The following is a 22,620-nucleotide window of genomic DNA, read 5'->3' on the forward strand; positions in this document are numbered from 1 at the left end:
GAGAATGCTTCCTTGGCGAAGATCCAAAAGCAGGCAAAATCACACGCTCCATTGCCTTCCTCGTCAACAGTCGACATGGCTGCAGGACCCAGTTCGGAGTGGGGCCTCGCCGTCACCGACTCCATCAGCTGTTAGCCTGCATGCAGGTGGGTTACCTCTGTCTGCATGGAAATCACTGTCCTCGGCAGCCAAACACTGGTCTTCATCAAAGAATAAATCATCAAAGGGCATGTCACTGGCTCCACCATCGTCAACACTAGCCTCGTCGACTACTTCATCCACCAAGACTGTCGCTGACTGCCCGTCAACAAACCAGTCTGCAAAGACTGCTCTTCCTTCGGCTGCTACATGAAGGGGTTTGTCTACGACCGTCACTTTTACCTCTGCAACAGTGGTTCCGACGGCAGTCCCATCAACAACGGCACCTTTTCCTGCTCTGCAGGCTCCAGTCATTGCCTCTTTCCCTAGGGGCTCTGATTTAATGGCCAAGATGACGCCAGCTTTGGACTTCCTGCCCAGGCCCACCAAGGCTGCACCACTCTTCACTCTGGCACCTCTGGGATCCCCAGACCTGCCAGAAGGTTTTTACTCTGATCACGAAGGGGGCCAAGGGGAACCCGACCCCACTCCTCTGCCTATGCCTCATCAGGGGTCACCGACCTGCTGGCCATCGCAGCCCTTTAGCCCTCCAAGCGGCTCAAGCCCGGCTCTTGCACCTGCGCCAAGGGACATGTCTTGGTGGCTGAAATCCAACTGTGACTGCTACTGTCCTTGTTCGAACAAAGAGCTTGCCAAGGCCTTCTCTACCTCAGCCGACACCGCCTCATAATACCTCTGTTACCCTTCGGCTGGTGCCAGGGCTGCTGCCCCCACCTGTGGTGGAGGAACCACTCAGACGGACACTGGCACGGACACCACCGATAATCACACTGATGAGTTGGATGACTACGTTCCGGTAGATGGGGAACCTCCTGGATGTCGATGCGCCCACCAAGGCCTCTTCCCTGGATGAGATTGGTTCTTTCCACTCTCATATCGAGGGCTGTCGAGCTCTTCAGCCTGGTACCGGAAGAGAAGAAAAGGAAGGTTTGAACGATGGGGATCCTGCAAGACCATCATCTAGGTCCCCTTGTTGGATGACATATGGGAGGGTGGCTTAGTCATCATGAAGGCTCCTAATACCACTCCTGCTAAGCGTGACTGGCTGGAGAAGTAGTACCGGGTTCCAGAATCGGCCCCATGGTTCCTTGGGTCCCAGCCCTCGCCGGAGTGGGCGGTCTCGGCCACCACTATAAAAAGGTCTTCCAACCCCTCTTCTTCATCCATGGTGCCCCTGGAACAAGAGGGTAAGAAGGTAGATACTGCAGGGATGTGTATCATCACTACGGCAGCTTCAACAATCAATGCCCTTCGCGTCTTGTAAAGGTATGACAGGGAGTTGTGGTACAAATTGGGGCCAATCCTTGACTTCCTCCCTGGCGATGAAGGCTGAAGCCTTGGCCCTGTTCCAAGAAGGGGAGGTGACTTTCAACCACACCAACACAGTCGCTCTTGACATCTCAGACTTCAGCTTTTGCCAGATGGGGAATGGTGTGGCCCTCTGGTGCCAAGATTGGCTCAAAGCCATCACATTCTGCACAGATGTGCAGAACAAGGTCATCGACATGCCGCTTGAGGGAGCCAAACTGTTTAGTAAAACGGTCGATGACGCTCTTCAGGCCATAAAGACTGACGCTGAGACGGCACGTTCTTTGGGAACCGTTTAGCAAAGGAGGCTGTCCTTTCGTTCCCCTAAGGGGAGAGTCTCCTGGTCATCCAAGAGTTTCACCACCCCCAATCGTCAGCCCTCCTGCACCACCATCCAGGAGGCTTATAGGGGATGCTTCCAGGCCTGCGGCAGTGGCAACAGCATAGTCATCCACCCCCCCAATCCAGGATGCAGACGCTGAAGCAGGCCTCAACTGGCCCAGGAACTGTGCCCCCACTTCTGCCCAATTTGTTGCTCAGTGGCGAAAGAGCTGCACAGACAAATGGGTACTCAATGTCCTTCAGCAGGGGCACGCTCTGGAATTCCAGGACAAATGCCCTCACATTCTTCCTGTCATGTGACAAGAACTGCATGTGGCACAGCGGCTACAGGAGGTTCAAGTCCTGCTACGCAAACGGACAACCGAACCATTCTCTCAGCGGCACCAGAGTGTACTCCAGATACTTTCTGATTAAAAAAAAAAAGTCGTCAGGAGGATGTCGACCGATTCTAGACTTGCGACGCCTCAAGTTCTTCAACTCCCAAGAGTTTCAGATGGTCACGTTGCAGCACGTTTTGTCATTTGGGTGCCATTACCAGGGGATGGCCCTGCCCTTCGGCTTGAAAGCAGCCCTGAAGGTGTTAACCAAATGCTTGGCCCCGCTGGCAGCGCATCTGCACCGCGTAGGATTTCACGTCTACCCGTACCTAAACGATTGGCTCATCTGGTCCTGCTCTCGTTCGCTGGCAACCCTGTACACTGCGGAGACCATCAAGATTCTGGCCTCGCTAGGATTCTCAATCAACTATCCAAATTCCTGCAGAGTGCCATCTTAAGCATCTACTGTTCCTGGGTGCTCGACTCAACACACACTTGTGTGTAGCGACTCCCTCGGAAGAGTGGGTGAAGGTCATTCTTAGGCAAGATTGTATGCAGTACCCTGTGGGAGACTGCACCAGCCTTCCTCTTGGCAATAGTTAACCCAACCTTTGGTATAAGCATGTACTACGCAAATTGGTAGAGTGACGGAGCAGCCAGGCTTAACTCAAGAAGGGTCAATGTGAGCTGTAGGGTTTTTAGAGATCCACAGTGACAAGTATCCAAATGAACGCTTAGACTGGTTTCTTGATTAAACAATTATTAATTTAACAGTCAGTTGAATAAGCCTTCTTTAGAAGGGAGCAATATATATGTAATACCAAAATATACTTCAAAATACACTTTCTTTAAATCAGTAAATACCCATTTAGGATGGCACACAGATTCTTCCTACACCCTCAGGTGACTTAAGTAACTAGGACACTGTGGACATTGACATACCACTGTTACATTTCGAGCAATACTGAGGTTTTGGTGTTATGAGGAAAAGATGCGGGAATAAAACAATGGTAAACAAATTTCTGATGCTTGTTAATCTGCTTAGATTCACATGCTGTGCATATAGTTCGACATCCATTGGTCACCGCGGAGTATTGCATCTTGTCTTTCAAGAATAGAAAGGGGTCGTCAACATGGGCATGCCTGTAACACTATCCCTACGTGACGTGTAGTGTATCGAAAATCCCTCGTGCGTCGAGGTCCCTCAGATTGTTTTTTTCCACCCAGCATACTGGTCGCCTTATGCGGAGCTCGTTCGGAGACATTGCTTTTGTTATCCTCGACCTTTGGTCGTATATTGTTAGTTATTGAATACTTTCCTTTAGCCCCTTCCATCGACGGCGGTTTCCAGGCTCTGCCTAAGAGGGTTCCACTGACCTTCGACGGACAATGTTCTGGTCGGCGCTGCCAACCACGTGGCCGGGCCTCCTCGAAACGATCTACTGGATACGGTTTAAATGGCTGTCTGAGAGTATCTCTTGTCAATTCTGTGATACATTGGTGCAGTCAGTGACTGGCCAAAGTGCGAGTTACACATTTCATTCTGCGAGTGAACATTTGCATAGGGTCATAAGGGCCATTGCTGAGAATCTCTTCACTGTAGACCTTATTAAAGAATGTAAACCATATAGAAAGAGGCTATAAAACTTGATTGGAGATAAATAACGAAGAATCGGCTCTCCAATAAGTTAGTGGTGCATCAAGGTAATCTGTTCTGAAATCTAGGTACAACAGGAGTAATAGATGTGTATTGGTTTCATTTTAGATGCAACTGTGGGTCATGTTGGTCTGTATACTAGATGAGCGAGCCAATGTGATTCAGTTAGGCAAATATCAACGCTGATGCTAGCTTTAGTTAAGGTGTACACTGAATTGGTATGAGACCGAAAAGGGCTTCTTTGATGTTGCATTAGTGCATGCTTAAAATGCAGTGTTCTGCTTGTTCGGAACACTTCAATTTCAATTGGTTTTTCGTACTCTTCTCTGCACCATTCGGCGTGTGCTCCAGAGTACCAAAGAAGTAATTAAGCAAGACACTCAGTCAATAGGTGTGGTGAAAAAACACAGCAAGAGGAGGACCCTGGTGTAAGGCGAGAAACTGAGTTTTTTGTTTTACCCCTTTCTGAACTTCATACTGTTTGGTCCAAGATGTAGATTCAGTGTTTCGGTTCTAGAGGGAGAAGCGTGGACTTTGGAGATTTTGACTCCAAAAGTAGCTTATTTCAGCTGGTGTGTAACCAATCTGATTTTATCCAACCATAGGCTAGTTTTAACTTTTTAAAGAAGTTTCCTTTTGGAATAACCACCCATGCAAGGTGGCCGGCAACTACTAAGCTTCAAATCTAACCACCATATCCATTGGTATAGTTATGGATCCCCTTGCGTTGGGGCTTTATGGCCAGTGGTTTTCCTTCTAACAGTTCTGTGATTGGTGTGCCCTTTTACATGGAATAAAGCACCGATTATTTTGTTTACCAAGCACAAAAAGGTCGTGTGCAATGGCCATAAACTAGTGTTTGACTTCTGGGTAGTTAAAACTATACTTTTTGAATAACAAGCCTGTGGCAATGTAACAATCCTGTTGAGCGGCACACTTGTGCACTACTCGATTGGAGCAACTGCCTTTCATCCTTTGGCAGGGGCTATGGAAATCTAGCAAGGGGACTGGTATCCCAGACTGTACCAGTTTTGTCATGACCAGCTCATCAAATCTCTTGTCCCACAAACAGCCCAGCCAAAGACAAAGCACACATTTCTAAGAGCATCTATTAAATGGTCTTTTATTGTGTGCCATGGAAATGTGCACAAATATTTAAGTCTAGGTATGTACTGTGGCCCATTCCCTTATTGCACACTTGAAGTCTTGAGCATATGTGGATCAAGTCCCCCACATGATCCAACCCTCACATGGATATTGTAAAGCCAAGAAACAGGGCAGCGACCAATGATTAGTCATATTAATGCGGGCTTGGCTAGTAAGTCACTTCGTGTTTGGTAACATTCTGGGTTATCTGTGGGATTGAATTGATCCAAGTTGTTTCTCCTGTATTAAGTTTGCTGCCGTTAGGTCATGTTGGTGCAAGATCTGAAAGTCCTAACTATTTGTGCTGCGTAAAACAGAATGAGCAGGAATGCAGCCGTGCTCTTTTTATATAGGCTTTTTCACACACTGAAGATTCGGGAAGGTGTTCAGGTTCACTTTTGTGGAGTGTAAAGCTGTTGAGGGTGCTCTGTGCATAGAAGCTGCAATGTGACTGCACGGTACAATCATGCCACTGTGCCGGATTACCCATTAGGCCAAGTAGGCACCGGCCTATGGGGCCCCACTCCTTTTAGGGGCACCACGCCCACCAGTGCTTAATTGGATTTTGTTTTTAATTTGCAGCCTGCGCCACGTTAGCATTTTTGTTTTTGAAAATCATTAGTCTGTCTCCCCGTGTGTCCGGGCCCTCCTCATCAAGTCAGACTTGCAGCATTTTCCGTTCTTTTCAGTTTCACTTTCTACTTGCATGCCTGTGCGTGCCACCCAGGGCCCAAGCAGTCCCTCTGTGAGCCTAAGACACACCCTGGCTGGTGCGCGCATGCAGGCAGGAGGACCGCCACCAGCAAATCCAGTCATCAGAGGCCCACATAGAAGTGAGGAGAGAAAGTGAGGACTGACGGGGTGAAAAGGCTGCAGAGGAGACAAAGCAACGGAAATGGTGTATTACTAGAAGGTAAAACAATAATTGTAGGACATGATCGTCTGCTTAGTGGTTGAGGACCAAGAGGGTAATAAAGCTGTTGACCATCTCCAGCTAAAACCTGCAGGTGCCCATAGGACTTTGCATTTTTGGTGCTCCCACTTGCTGCAAAGGTCGGTGCTTTGGTCCACATGGGGGCACCTGCCCCGCATGGTGCCAGCGTGAGTGATGCGGTCCCAGTGTACCCTAAAATGGTGATCTTCTGGGGGCTCCTGTGCAAGGAGCACTGATTAGCGTTGATACTCTGAAAGCCCCCATGCAGTGGGGACTGGCAATGGGCCCGTGGCTCTCACAGGGTGCTGTAATCACCAATCTCGGGCCCTGTCCTGGGGTGCTCTGCCGGCAGTAGCGCAGCACTTGCATGTGATGGGACCCTGCCCCCAATGCAGTGCTCTGTGCTCGGGGCAGGCTACCTGTGGTCCCCTGCGGGGAGCGTGGGCCGGATCCGTCAGGGGAATAGTGAATAAGTGTGCTAAAGAGCCATATGAGGTTCGCTGCTTCTACTAAGCTGAGGGGTCATTCCCCCGTCCCACTCAAAGAGATGCAGAGTAGAGCACTTGCTTTGACATCAGTGCAGAGCCTGCCGATGCAGGTTCGAATCCCAGCAGGGCCAAACTCATCCTTTCATCCTTCCGAGTTCGATAATTGAGTACCACACAGTGGGTAATAATAAGCAGCGCTCAGATGCCTGAGGGTTCGTAGCGCTATATAAAAAAAATGCAAAATGCAAATCAGGCCTGGCACGGTTCAAAAATTCTGCCAATGCACATAGACATAGGGTTCCTATTTTATGGCCCAGGGTCAGGGTGCCTTTCTGTTTCGCATCGTAATACTTGTTCTACGTTTCTGAGAATAATTATGTTGGTTGCTGTTGCCAGAATGTTTTTATTTTGTTTACCTTGCACCTCTCAAATTAAATTATTGCATTGCCATTAAAAACAGCAGAAAACAGTGAATTTGGAAAGAAGTGAAATGGCTATGTTTTCACTATGATCCTTTATTAGAGAAGGAATCTGCTAGGACCCTCCGCAATCTGCTTAGTTTGGGGTTTTTGATGTAGTGCCTCATGCTTTTGTCTTACCGTTTTGAGGCACTGCATCAAAGTAAAATTGAAAACGTATTGGGAGACAATTTGCGAGGCGGGCCGAAAGATCGAATGCCTAGGAGCCTCCACAGTGTTTAAAGAAGCAATGCATGCCACTGGCAGGTTTATCCATAACCTTTCTGTTTGGTCACCTGTATTGCATATCTTTCCATTTTGGGGTACATTACCTTTTCTTTCCAAACAAGCTGCCAAGACCATCAAGAGAAATGTGCTAACGTTTACTTGTCTGCTTTCAAGTGTAGTAATACATGTTTGTACTTCCTCTAAGATATCCTATTTTGTTTTGTTCCTCCTCCCAGAATTCTTCGCAGAGCTGAACGCAGCAGTGTGCCCCCTGGCTCTGAACAGCAGCATGACTGAACTTGTGCACTACACTAGACAGGGCTTGCAATGGCTGAGACTGGAATCGAACGCCCCTTAACTGGCGTTTTCTATGGGAGGGATGGGGAGGGGAAAAGGAAATGGTAGAGCCATCCCCTCCTAAACTCATTTGCACTTTGTAAGCCCCAGAGACGTTCTGGCAAGCTGGATCCATGGACACACGTTCTTGGGAATACGTCGATATGGAAAAGGGATTGGGCTCTGCTGGAAGCCGTGACTATTGCCTTTTTGCCCCTCTCCCTTTTTCTCCTATGGTTGGCACTGGATAACCGAATTCTATGAAGGAGGCCCAAAAGTTGATGCCTTTGTTTACGACAAAAGTGCAATGTTCTCTACGAGGTCCATTGTGTTGCTGGTCTTCAACATTTCTGCCATGCATGAAACCGACAAGACGAAGAAAATCAAGGGTACTGAGAGAGAGGCCATGTCCAAAACCTGCAACAGGTTTCTTCAAAGCCTTAACAGCTGCATGTCGCGGTCAACATGAAGAGCAAGATTGCGTGCCTAATTCCCCTGGGTAGAAGTTTCAGTGACGATAGAAGGAGTTTGAGGTGAATGTAAATTACCTTCCCGCCACTCATCACACCCCAACCCTCGCAGTGCTTCATATGGGTGGTGGAACCGCCTCGGAGCAGCGCAATAGCCTCTTTTCAAAGCCACACCCTACTACCTGGACTCTGAAAACAAATTCGGGTGCACAAACCACTGCCTGGAGAATGACCCCTTCGTCACCACTACTTCATGTATTATGTGTGCTCCCTTGGTTGTCAGTGTCTCCTTGCCCCCCGCACCCCACTCTCCTGCAATTGCACATGTCCAGTGTGATGTGCATCCCACCGGCTGCATGGCTGTTTCCTCTGCAGAAGACAGGCCATGCTGTTTCCTATGCTCTCATGCTGTTAACCCTGTTATTTTAATCCCAATGTTTTTCTTGCAATTTATCGAAGAGAATATCCATTACTAGCTATGAAAGCATGATTCTCCCCATTAAGTGCCCCTTACGCCAGAACCTGAAAGCGAGCCGCTTTTTCTAATGCTTTCTTCCATTTTCACTGTGCCCTAGTACTTGCTGTCCCTTGATCTATTTACATAATCACCCCAACCTCTAACTCCTGTTCTCAGTGAACGGTAAGAACTGTAAAAGAAAGGGCAGCTGGTAAGCCTTTAAAAGGAATGCCTCAAATAGTTTGAGTCACGCTCATGCTCCAAGCGCGGGGGCTAGCCGTGTCCTCCTTATTTCTCCTTCAGAAGGAGGAAGAGGATGAGAAATCTTTATTGGGGTGAGGGGGAGCGCTTCTTGAAAACATTTCTCATGAAATCAAGTAACACCATCACCCACGGTGAATACAAACCTATGGTACCTGCCCACCATCCATATTGCTAGTGCCAGAGAACATGTGTATTAAAGGTACATTTTGTTTGAATGGTTCTTCCCACATGAAGAGACTCGATCTCCAATATATTATGTGAAACGATGTGTGCCTTAGTGCTCCATTGGGTTCTTAAATAGCGTCTCGCTTGCTACTAAGAAGCTTCCAGGTGCCGGCTGCAAATTGACTGTGCGTGTTCTTGGCTAGCATTATCGGGCCATGGTGAGCGATGGGTACTTTAAATGAAATGCAAATACAGTTAAATGAAATGCCTTGTAGTAGAGTATTTCCTTCATTTAACATGAGGAGCTTGGAGCCGGAATGCCAATCAAAGAAAATCTCCGCTATATTTAGTCTTCTAAATTACAGGCCTTTTTATTGTGTGGTTGACTTTCAGTCCACTTTCAACTACAGGATGACATAGGAAGGCTTAGCATACATGAAATAAGCATGCATCAAAGGTGCGCACCTTGTGTAATCACTGCGTTTTTACCCTTTATACGTCATTGAGCATCATTTCTATGCTCGATCTAGTTGTAGCTTAATGGGGTGAAAATCGGCTCCACCCATGTTAAGTAAATGAATATACCTCATAGAATTTTGTCTTTAATGTAATATAAATGTACAGATATATTTTTGGTGACAACCCATATTACCGTGGCTATTCATTAGAACTGTACATTTCGACATAGAAATGTCTTTATTTTATGGCAGTTGTTGCATTTTGGTTCTTCTCGATTTTTGGGGAGAGTCGGGGGCAGGAATTTTAAAATATTGCCTTCTCTCATGCCTCTTGCTTCAGCTCATTTGGCAGTTTTCCAATGCTGGTTGAAAGTGTGTTCCTGATTTTGGAACACGTGAAATCTTCACAACGTTTTTAAAGGGTGCATATTTTCTGGTGTCTTCTTGTGAGCTGTGCACACTTGATTTCTTCTCTTCAACACTCCACCTCTTCCCCAAACTACCCTTTCAAAAAAAAAAAAAAAATTTAGCTTGGACACCTCAACGACCACTTGTAATATCCTTGTGCATTTTGCGCAGAAAGGGGCATGGGGAAGGGAATGCCAAACCTGCATGTTTCACACTAGCATTTTAACAGTGCTGTTACTTCTCAACTGCTAAGTGAGCCGTAACCTGTTTTATCTTCACATCAATCACATTTGCATACCCAGGGCTGATTGGGCATAGAGGGGGCTGGGGCATGCTGGATACTGTTTTGGGCACCTGGAATATTTTATCTTTAACAGTTTAGGATCAGAAGCAGCTGGATCTCCACTTTGTATGTCAATGTGACATTTACCCGTGCATAATGTTGCACTAAATGCCATCATGGGAGGTTGCATGGCACACATAATCGGGTCTGAGAACCCTGATTCATAATATTTCTTTGCTAGTATTCGCTACAGCAGTAAAAAAGCAAAGTTCAATGCACTATGCCATTGAGTTGGTCAACTTATCGGTAACGCAAAGACTGTTTTTATTTGCATGTACAGAGAGGTGAGCGATAGGAAGTCTTACAAGTAATTAAACAAACCTTGTTTTATTGATAAGTTGTAGATTTGCCTTACTAGAATTTATAGGATGTTTTTACAGGCTAGGAAATGGAGTTTAATACTTTATGATCGCTCTCTGAATGTACCAAAAAATACAGTTGTACCGTTTTACAGTTTCATCCAGAGCTTACAATTTCAGGACATTTTTGTTTTGTTTACGGATGAAAGGCATTGGAGAGGTTGGACACAGGCTCATGGGCGTGTTGGTTAGCTAATGTTGTCAATATTGCATTTGTCGTCATAGGGAGAATCCCAAATGCAGTTCAGTGCTGCTTTTGTTTCTTGTTTAAACTAAAATGCCTGGAATGTAGGACATTCATTCTGGTGCTTGAAAAAGACCCAAGATATGCTGCTTGCAATCAAAAATGAAGCTTCTGTCAAAAATATACTTATTGAGTAACCTATTTGAATCAAAAATATTCCACTTATTTCACTTTGAGATTGTTGTAAAAGCTTGAGCCGTAATGCTTGCTTTGTGCATTTGGCCCTGGTAAATATATTTTTATGCACTTTTTGGGAATTTCAGAGCAGTTTGTACTATACAAGTCAGTGACGCCCAACTTTCCCCTTTTTCGTGCTCTTATGTAGCAAGAATTTTAGTATGCCATTACAAGCAGTTGCTGCCGTTCCCATTGCTCAAAGCCTGTGTGCCAGCTGTGTAATGTCTGCTGGCCTATGAGCATCTAGAACGCTGCTACCCTGAAGCCTTGTGCTCTAATCGTCTAGCATATGTTTTCAGTTAAGTTTATATTTCAGTTCCCTTCACTTTTCTGTTCTACTGCCTATCGTGTTATTACTCCGTTTTTCTGTCATGCTGACAGATGCTGCAAGTTGTCAACCTAATGGCCATTCCAAGATGTTCATGAAGTCTGGTCAAACTGCAAATCCCCTTCTCTCATAAGTGTCTGTTACTGATCTAAGCCCTTTTGCTGTCACATTTGCAATACCCTGTTGTGCACTTTTGATTAGGTCTTGCTCGCCTAACAGAGAGAGGCATTTTCCATATCTTTGTCCATGGGGCGTTATCTCTGCCCTTCAACGTAGAGCTGGATGATGGCTTGCTAGAAGTTATTCATTACCGGATCAGTGCAATTATTTATTCACCATGCTGTGCCTAATTAAGTCATGCAGAATTTGAGCTCTGAAACTCGCCAGCTGTGCAGGATATTCCTGAGTATTTGGACCTAGCTCTAGGTCACATTGTTTTTGTGCAACAATTTGCTTGACTGGAAATGTAAGTGACCTAACTAAAATGATTTTCCATGACACTATAAAGCAAGTGGTTGCCAGCCTCACCATATATTGCTATATATCCTGTACTAATGGCGAATATCTGTTTAAATGAAATTGTCTTATGGGACACTGAAGTTCAAAGCACTTGCCTCCTGGATAGGGGCATTGTCTCGACAGCAGCCCCATCCTATAATCCTATAAAAGACTGGTCATGAGGGTCAGTTCAGCTGCCCTGGTATTTTTATAATAGAAATGAGTGCCATTTTCAGATTCAGTTTCTGGTACAAGGGTTAAAGGAGACTGCATTATCATTGAATGGCAATATCCCCAGAGGAGCCTATGTGGCAGATTCCAGCATGCACTTAAACTCCACTATAGTTTGCCCAGTTTAACAATGGACTTGTGGTTTCAATAAACTCCCCAGGTCAGCAGGCCCCTACTGCCAAACCCTCTCCAAGTTTGGATTTTCTTTTCGTTTAGATGCCATAATCTTACATTGGAGTATGGTCTGATTCCAGGCCATTGCCATTCTTCGGTTTAAAAATCATAGCCTTGAAGGCCATATGTAGATGGTAGATGTTCGGCTGCTTGCAGAAAACAGGTTTGCTTAAAACGGTTACATGCCCAGTCACGTGCTGCAAAACCATTTGCAATCCTGCTGATGGCCTCCATGTTCCCTGTTTCAAATTTCTACAGTCTTTCCCATTCTCCTGCCTTGCAGATGTTGGGTTTCTTGTATGAACCATCTAGAATGGCCTGCTTAATTTTCATCATGCATGAGTGGTCCAAAAGTTCTAATGTTTCTGCTACATAAATGTTTCTTATTTATAAACAGTTGGAATAAAAATAGGTCCCCCCTGTTTTGGTTGGTTTCTTGCAAATCTGAGAAGCTATCGCCTCCCTGAATGCTCAAGCTTGTAGGTCTAGGCACCATTCCACAAGGAAGATTAAAAAAAAAAAACATTGGCAATGCTTGAATGCTACCCCGCTTGCTAACTATGCACACTTACAATACTCACATTCTCCTGTGGCATTGCCTAAGTACTTTATGGCTTATTTGCTAGGTTTATTGACTGGTCAGGCTGCATTGGACTTGTCTTCGCTTGCCAGGGGTTTGGCAGTGGTTGGTTAACTCCTCAACACTGAGGTAGGAATCTGATGAGCACAACAAGCACAAGAATGACATGCTTCCTCCTTCGCTTTTAGTTTCATTGTTTGTCATCTTTCTAAACATTGCATACTTAGAAATACTTCAGTGCCTGGGTACAACTGGTAGCAAACATTCCAGCCATAGTCCTGCAGGAGAAGGGTGCCAGTGTTTGCTTTTGATTAGGCAGTCAAACATAGGGCATCTTGCCACTCTCTGCCGGATATTTAGTTTAAGATCCTTATTGTGGATTGTAGAACACTGTCCTTCAGGCCTTTGCCTGATAGCTTGGTTAATGGGAACATGCATTGAAAAAATGGCCCATTTTTAGCATGTTTTGTCTATTCGCTTAATCATTTAATATGCATGCAACCTTCTGCAGCATTGTTAATCAGAGCATGATACTTGTAGGTTGTGGCTTTGAAGGAGCAGTTGATAAATAGACCAGTCACTATGTTGGAGAGCACATCCACAATAAACGCATAAATCTCAGATTTGCAGAGGTGACATGAAGTATTGCTAAATCGAGTAACATCTCCATAATATGAGCTGTTTTGTGTGATAGACAACACTTTCAAAGCTGTTCCCTAATCAGCCACAGCTGGGGCTCACTTTTTGTATTTAAACCATTGATAAAAATGTTGTCAATAGCTTCCTTTGTTTACCATATAGTCTGACACTTTTCATTATGTTTTGATGGTTAAATCAGTTGCTCTTAGAAATTATTTATATTGTGCAATATTCCCCTTCATTTTAAACTCATTGTTTACACCATGAGGGAAGACATCCCTGTGGGAACGTTTTCATGAGGCACATGTGCAAAACAGCCGTCCTTATTTCGTAGTTGCGCATGCCAGCTACCAACTCTCACTCCCATTTAAATCTGCAATGCCAAAAGCTCAAGCAATTTGTAATGCTCCGAAATTGGTATCCTTTACATTGTCAATAATTGGAATTTCCTTGAGCAAAATAACTAATATCTTCAGGCTTAAAAGACATCAGTCGAAAGGTTTGGCATACAAATCCCATTTGAAACTCCTTCCTGGTCCATTTGAACTCTCACAGTATTTGTTTTTTGCTGTCTCTAGGGGATTCAGACTTTTGGCGCAGCACAGTTGTTAGTTTTGTTATGTTGAAATATGAAGAGTATCTTTTGTATCTTCCTGGCCTACAATTTTTGCTTTTCATGATCTTTGAGGCAGTTTATCCAAAACTTCAAGAAATGCACTATTAATTAGAAGCAGATCCCACTTGTGGCTATTATCTATTCTCCCACCTATGGTTAGTGAATATTCATGTTTCATCTCAGTGCCTTGATCTTTATTCTATACAGACCCTCTCACTACTTCCCTGCAAAAGGTTTTACACTTAGACGTTTCATATTCATGTTTTTTTAAATCCACAATTCCCCCCGCCGAAAGCAAAATATGTGTAAAATGCGGATAGCACTATCTTTTCAGGGACCTCGGTGTAAGACTCCTTCCATCTCTGCCCTAGTTAACCTAGAGTATACATGCTTTTAGGTAGTTCAATTTCAAGTCCCTGCCAGAGATGGAGAATCATACATAGTTTTCTGCAACTAACTACCCATTACAGTAATGACGGGTAATCTGCACTTCTGAAAGCTCAAATGCCGGTCTGTATGGAAGTTCCAGAGTGTATGCCGACATCAAGTAAAGCCAAACTGATCTGCGTGCAGGGAAACCTGTCTTTTGACCTAGGTTTCTCTAAATCTGCTTTAGTTTGTCTTTTGTTCCCAGCCGTTTGGGATGTGAAGAAAGCTGGACTAGAGAGGGCGGGAGTAACTAATTGATATAGTAGCTTCCATGAAGTGAACATGCTTCTTGACATCCGTGTGCCGTCTTAAAGCCCATACAGTTTGATCATCTTGCCAGATATTTTGATAACTGAATTTGAAGCATTCCTTGTGTTTGAATGCCCTTGCCCTTTGCTTTTCTGTCTTCATATCCAGCTCTTGGAAGTACCAATATTTCATAATAAGCTCCCCCAAACAGAATTCCTATAGTAGCCAGTCTGTCAAATAATTACCTAGAGAAAACGTTGGTGGGTATTCGCTCTTGCCATCATTATTGCTTTTATGTATGAGATGTGATACGATGGAGCATAATTGCAACTGTGGCGTCCTCTATCCAGCTTCAAAGTTGCACATTTAATTTCACTTTCACACTTGGTTTTGCATTTCTATTGCAGCTATTTTCATGGTTTAACACCTATATTTGCTTGCACTGAAATATTCTTCTGTGCAATATTATATTTTTCACCTCTTCAGATGATTGAAGGATCAGCGTCTAATTCTCTGCACTGTTGTGATGGTCCTTGATTTTGTTTCATTTTCAAAAATGCCCCTGAAATAATAGTGAGCAACCATTCAGAAACTTGCAGCTCTTCACCTCCTCTGACAAGGCTAATGCATAAGATATGAGCAGTCTGAGGCCAATGTTGTTCGATATACACAAAGCCTCACCATAAATTAATTTGTTATGAATGGTGTAAGAACTTCTTAGTTTAAATAAAGGAGAGAAATGAAAAATGTTATTGCCATTGGTTCTGGATTTTTCACATTGCTAATGGACAGGAACACAGCACTGATCAGAAAATGTGGTTTAACAGTTTGACATTTGAGATCAAGAAACGCACAATGCATACTACACTCCTATCCCCTCTATGCCTCAACCCACTGATCTGCTAACTTTAACTTTTTCACTTATTAACGAGGAGGACATTGTTAGCCTGCTTAGACAGGAGCACTCCAGATTAATTTTCAAATGATGTTGGCTGGTAATGTTTTGCCTTCTGCAGGGACGTTTGTGCCCTTCTAATTTAAAATCGGATTTGAAAAGGCAGTTGTGTTTTAAAATCATAGTCCAAAAAAGTGTCCAAGTGTTTTGTATAAATAAAACCTGGCCAAAGCAGAAAGTGATCAGCTTTGTTCTAATAAATTAGACTTCATTAGTAAATTGTTAACACAAGTCTAACCATATTGAAGTCTTAATACATTTCCAGAAATTAATTAAAATAAATAGGAGTAAGTGGAGTAACCATTAGCATATGAACAAATACAACTTGATGCGTAGATGTTTGGTTGTCAGACACCCAGAGCTGTTTTCCAGAGCTTGCCGCTCTTCAATCCCTCTTACTTAATTATTGTATGGGGCTAACTTCTATGAAATGGCAAGCAACCATCTCGATCTTCTTACAGCCTGGTATTTTTAAGAGTACCCTTATTGCAGCAGAGAAGACAAGGAAAACGCCACATGCCCATAGATAAAGTCATACGTACATAAAAGTAATTTGTGAGAATACATTTATTGAACACTGTGTCATTGAGATGAGCTTTGCAATAAAATAGGCTTCAACATCATATTTCCTTTTAAATTGATCTACCTAGAATTGTTAAGAAGTGCTGTCGTTTTTGTTGTCCATTTTAAACCCAATTATACCAATTTACTGTGATTGCCTTAAAAGTTGTTCCTAAGAAGAAAAATTGAAAAAAACCCTTAAGTCGTCTCCGAACAGTGTGAAAACGTTGTATAGTCCTATTTTAAAAAACAAATGGTGTCCCTTCTTTTGTAAGCTTTAGGTAGCCATTCCCACTGAGCTGGGCTGACCTTTGTCTTCTGCTGTTCATTGTCCATAAAGTGTGGTGGTTAGATTTAGCACAAATCCCTAAATATTGTCAATTCATATATACATACATACAGACAAACACGCACACATATATTACAGTATGTATTGTGGTCCTCCTACAGTGACATGAAGGGGTTGATAGCGTAATGATAAATCAATAGGCAGAGTGGTTTGTAACCGTCACCGGAGCCCTGCGATGATAGTCAAGGACCACAATATGCATGCTTACCTACCCCTTGGGTATTTTTAACTAATTTGTGGAATAAATACAAGCCTAATTTGTTCAAATCCATAGTTAAGGGCATGATGATCTTCATGTGAATTATTGGAAATCATTCATGGATATCAAACCATTCCCTTGAATTCTGGGCTTTCAAGCAGTGTGGTTTGTTGTGCACTAACAATAGACGCACATGTATAATATATTTGTGAGTACATAGTTTATTTTACTGAATTGAAAAATTGTGTGGGTCCAAAGAAGTGTGGACTTCCACAGCGTTTGTTACCAATGTACTTTTCCCCCCGGTGATGTAGTTTTCAGATTTTTACTTGTAAATGTTCATAGATGTATTTATTGACCAAACCTAATTGTGTAATATTTATTTTTGTGTGCTTTGTTCTCTAGTTCATACCGTTTAGCACCCACCTCTGTCGTGCCCATGCCGGTGGTAACACATGTCCTGACCTCTCCCATTAACCATCTTCCTTTCACCTGCAGTACTGAATATTGAAAAATCATGTCTCTTGTTGATGCACTTTCAGAAAAGCAACAAAGAGCAGTATTTATATTCTCAGCGCCTACTTTATACATTTTCACTGTCAACTTCATGGCGTATGTTACTGTGCTAAACAATTGGTTGATTTCAGCCTGTTTCGTACTCCGTCCATTTGAAAACCCCCACTCTTCTCTTAATCCCCTCTTCACATTTTGTTTCAAAATTATGTATTTATTTTGAACTGGGTATTATTGCCGTTGCTAATAGAACAAATTGTTTTGTCCATCCTGTTCTTGTCTCTATCTTAATGGTTTTTTTATCGTTTTTTTTTTTTTTTCATCGATGTAATTACTCCCAAATTTACAGACGCACACGTAGCATCTAATAGATACCTGATTTGGGCCAGCCAACTCTTGGGGTAAGGGGATACAAGCTTTTCCATAAAACCGATTGCTCAACTCCTTATATATATTTTATTCTACCCCGTTCATAGAGAACTACAATAGCCAAGTCAATGAAAGTGCATCTTTAAATGAAGGACCGACAAGCTGACATACGTTTTGGCTTTAGCTTGCGCCCATTCAGATTGTTTTTCATGGGGAAGCTTTTATATAGCATTACATCTATATGGACCTATTATGTAGATGAGGGACTTGTGGTGAAGAACATTTTCTAAAGTACAAATGAGTTATGCCATTCGAAAACCACAGTGCAAAAATTAGTGTAGCTTTGCTTCCTATCCGGCTGCTTGGCGTATCGCCAAGTGACGGTGTTTTTAAACCTCTGAACCAAGCTTCAAACACGAGGGGCACCAAAGGTGCCATTTTTGACATCACACGCATCACTGAGGTTTCGCCACAGCTCTTAAACCACAACAGTTAAGTGCATTTCAGCATTGTTGGACGTCTGCTGCTTTTCTTTTCTAGACAGTGAAATTTCATGGGATGGCAGTGTCCTAGCCATATGAACATTTCTAAACTTAAATTGCCTTGCTCTTCCCCCATTGGCCATCCCATCTCTCACGCCCTCATTCATTTTCAATAATTTGGAACCCTTTCAGTATTAACTTTGCCAACAGTCCTGGCCAAAAGCAAATCGTGAATGATTTAAGGAAAGGTTTTCGTAATTACTTTGCATATTTGCGTTTGCAGTGCTGTAAAAAGAAACGAGGCAAACCTATTTTCCAACTGTGATTGTGGGATAAAAATGGGGTTGCACAATTTTAGTTTGTATGGTTTAAGATTGAAAGGTCATTGGTTTTGGAATTCTAATTTTAGCCTGTCAAATATGGTGGTGGGTTTAAGAATAGATTTAAGAAATATGCCTGTTCCTTTATCCAAGTACTTCACAAGTTCATTTATACCAAAATCAAATTGATTGAACTTTACTGATTTTCATTTAAGACAACCTAGAATTCATGGTGTCACCAGCTCTGTTTTCATCAGTAGATATGCTCTATTGTAACATATTAACTATAATCATGTAATTTCAATGAATGGGAAGATGTGCAAAGGAAACTCAAATAGGAGTCTATGTATTTTTTAACCTGATTTCAGGAATGAAATTACTTTATGGGGATTCTGTGAATGTTTACCTGCCTTGTACAGACCTGTAGAAAGAGACAAAGTACTGCTATAATAATTTTAGTTTTTTCTTCATAATTATTTTGAAAGATCTTTCCAAAGAAGTGTGCCACACATCTCATTAATTTTATTCTGTCATGAGGATTACTTGCTGTAAAAATGCAGATTTGATTGGTTTCACTTAAAAACTTTTCTTTCGACAAGAGAGATGTCAGATCAAGTTGTAAAAACAGAATAAAATACAAGTTTAGAAAACAATGTGTTGCTTCTTCCAGTGTTGAACATCTTGTAGTACCAATTATGCCAAGCTAGCATTTGTCTGTGTAGTCATCAAATTATGAGGCCGGGGGAACAGGCAGTCTACATTCGGGCTTTCCACAAACTCCCTTTCTCTAGTATTCCCGAGTCAATTATATTAGAAAATAGGTCTATGATTGGTTCTTGGGGTAGTGATGGGGGGAGTAGGGTGTTGGGTTCTTCGTAGTTCAAGTGATTTGCTTCCTTCAGGGTCTAAACAGTCCTAGCAGAACAATTAAAAACATACAGATGAAGTTAAAAAGCACTCGCTTTCAGGTTTGGGTACCGTACAATGTGAGCAACAATGCGGGGGCTGGGGGAAAACGCTGATCATGCATAAAACATCCCCCTTTGGTCATTCATGCCAATACTGATCTATATTACGCACAGGTAGCTTCAAACACCAGAGAGGATGGTAATAGCAAATTGAAGAAAATGCAATTATAGCTTATTGTTTATTGAACCTTAAAGGTAATCTGTGCAACGTGTACACTTTTACTGCCTTGACGTTGGAGAACTGTGAGACATGCGCTTTACAGCGCAACTGCAGCGACAAGCTAGGAGGGGGGGTGGGTACATCCACCCACACTGGAAGAAGCGTACCAGCTGAGGCTTTTTGGGGGTGGGAGCACCACTGGACAAAGAGTTTTGTTTGTCATTCTTAATATTTCCGAAGCTGGAGGAGCTATATATAATTGGTGAAAGGATTTGTCTCCCTTCACTGAATGAGAGGTTAGTAAAAACCTTACTTTCTTTGACTGTTTTTCTTGACGCAAACCCATAGATACCATTCATCTGTATCTGAAAGATTGTTGCCTATTAAATCTTTTGACCAGCTCCTATCTGAAGTGTCTGAGGCACTCTCGTAATCCCTCTCATAACCACAGCCAAAACCCCTGAACAAATCGGGACAACAGTGCCTCCTTTGCTTTTTAAAGAATCTAGAACTGGACACTAAAATGCCAATGACAACAGCGGGGCAAAGAACAACCAAAAGAAAAGGGAAGACATTTGTACACCAAAGTCTGAACTTTTGTCATCTGGAAAGGAATTGACTAATTGCAAGCCATGCATGCCTCTCTGCCCTTTGAGAAAAGTTTTTAATATTAAAATTAGGTGCCACTGCTCAATTTCCCCACTGCACCCACATAACCTCTTCCTCCTAATTCTTTTTAATGGTTGCTTATTTTTATCAAATCATTTGTCACTTTCGGTTTTCAACTTTTTCACGTTTTCATTTCCGAATTTAATACCGGACACTGTTCTAGCCTCAAAGTGAACACTAACCCATGAAAAGATAGTGGTGAGCTTTCCTGGTGAAAATGGATAACCCCACACAAATCTGAGTGCACTCTAACTTCCAAGTTAACCACATTAAAACATTGAAGCTGAACCTGTTGTAAATGGGAACACAGTGGGCAATATAACCATTGGGACATTTTGGGGAAATAAAGAGGAACTGCATCTGTTGCTCCAATTGGATCCAACTAGCATTTTTTTTTTCTATATGAAATAACACACTCCACTTGCATTGCATAGTCCAGAGCTGGTCCTTCATACAGCCATGCTAACTGCTCAACAGCTTGAATGCTGTACTGAGTACGGTTTATTCCAAAATATGTAAAGGGGACTGTAAAGTCTTGGATTTTGGAAATACTGAGCATGGTATGGTATCACTTTCAGCAGCAGGAGATCTTCTTCATTTGCCCAGTCAAATTGGTTTCTCCATAAGCTTTTTAAACTAATGGGTTACGTAGGATGGGTTATAAGAGCTTTCCTCCCACTGATTGATGGAGCCATCCTTGCCAGTCTCACGGTGGGTGTGCCGAACACGAGTTAAACAATAAGATCCCTCTCTAGTATCAGATTTGACATATTAATCATGGGAAGGTGTCATAGGTATATTTATGATTTCCTGTTTTCAGATAAATCCAAAATCAGTGTTTATTATACTTGCTTGTAAAACTGTCTTAAGGCAATCAGCAGAACAGTGTGTCTAAGACCCAGCGTCTAATATGCTGGCCGATAGGATCAGAGGTGCAAGGTCTTTGATGCAATAACATGGCAAGCACTTTTGTCTTGAAATGGATTTTGAGCAAACATCACTTTGCATGCTGTGACTTGTAGGCTCATATTATCAAAGTGAATAAAAAAGCAAAACTACAAGTCCAAGCATGCAAATGGCTGAGGTTGCATAAGGGTGCATCTGATGAAGTTAGACCAGTTTGAAACTCCATACCAGCTAGGAGCGTGGTTCATGGTCTGTTCAATGTTTGTGCTCTATATTGCTAACATAAGGAAAGCAATGCATCACAAAATTAATTTAAGAGTAAGTTAACACTAACACTGTTCTGTCTTATCGCATTACAGCTAATTCCATGGAGAGGGTAATGTGCAATTACATGTTTGTTCATGACAGGTGTGATGGTTTGTTCAGTCCTTTGGGGAGGGAGGGGGTGTAGCGGTAGACCATTGTGGGGTGAATGTATTTGAGGGACATTCCGGTACTTGTTTTGCTTTTCCAATATAAGTGCAGGATTACAGTTACCACAATGCAAGGAAAAGAGTGGGACAGGTTCAAATCTCTTGGAGCCATTTAATGTACTCCTATGTCCCATCCACTTTACTCTCTACTCCTTGGCGTCCATCCAGCTGGGCAAGGAACATCTCCCTTTAAAGCCACATGGAAATGAAACATCTCGTTGCTGCTTGACCCAAGCAAGATACCGGCTTGCAGTATTACAGAGTTTATTCTATCAAAATATCGCTCACTTAAAATGTAGCTGGGCTTAGTGTGAAACTGTCCGATCCAGACTGGTTTGTCTAAATGCAGATCCTATTATACTGGGCCAATGATGCCAGTTACAAAGCTTTCAAACTTATTTCATTCTCGATCTTCCAGCATGAACAGGCTGAAACAAAGGCAGTAAGCAAATTATGGTGTTGAAACACCTTGCTGTTAAAAATGTACAGGTATATGTGGGTTGTAGACCAATTCAGATACTTTGCTTTTATAGAAAGATCATTCTTGAGCCAATCAATAAATGTGGTTCTTTATTATAGGTCGTTTTTTTTATAAAGAGCTGGTGCATCACAGGTAGATTTTGGGTGCTGACCTTACAAGGGTATTGAGTAGAAAGTCTAGCAGGGAAACGCAAACTAGAAAAGCCAGTTTCCAGCAGAATCCTGTATAGAGAGGAATGATGCAGATACAGTGTGGGATTGTTTCAGAGGGTAAGTGCCATATAAGAAATAGCATGGACCCCATGACATCTGGGACCTGAAAGAAAGCCAAGATTAACTTTGTGAAGAGGTAACAATGGCTGAGAATGGTGAAGTTTAGCAGTGAGGAGGCAGTTAAGAGTGATTTCAGTGAGACAGTGAAAATCTGTACAGAGGGTTTAAAGAGAACCCAATGCTTAAGGGGGAGCCAATGCAGGTTTTCCAGAATCTGTGGTACGTTCAGAACAATATGGGCAAACGATTGCAGAGGCAGCCACGTTATGAAGAAACTGGAGATGCTTTGAACTGGAGATGGAGTTCAGATGTAAGGAATTTTCTTAAGCATATGTGAAGGATTGCCATCTGGCAAGGGTGTAGCAGCCATCGCTTTTTTGATTTCATTAGTTCATAAAAAGATATTCTATCTCTGAAAGGGGAATCTGCATGTGCACATGCTCCATCTCAAAAGTATAGTGTATAACTGTGCCCTACTGCA

General features: G+C 42.8%; 1 protein-coding gene across 2 annotated transcripts in view; it reads left to right on the forward strand.

Moving 5' to 3' along the window:
• AFF1 (ALF transcription elongation factor 1) overlaps positions 1-18,863 on the forward strand; it is an 811,017-nt gene extending 792,154 nt beyond the window's left edge. For both annotated transcript variants that reach the window (XM_069630442.1, XM_069630443.1), the window contains one exon: positions 7,274-18,863. In XM_069630442.1, coding sequence (XP_069486543.1) covers positions 7,274-7,395 — 122 coding nt within the window. In that variant the 3' untranslated portion in view covers positions 7,396-18,863. The remainder of the gene's footprint in view (positions 1-7,273) is intronic.
• The last annotated feature ends 3,757 nt before the right edge of the window (positions 18,864-22,620 follow it).

This window comes from Ambystoma mexicanum, chromosome 6q (genome assembly GCF_040938575.1).
Source record: "Ambystoma mexicanum isolate Mex_15411 chromosome 6q, UKY_AmexF1_1, whole genome shotgun sequence".
Lineage (NCBI taxonomy): Eukaryota > Metazoa > Chordata > Amphibia > Caudata > Ambystomatidae > Ambystoma > Ambystoma mexicanum.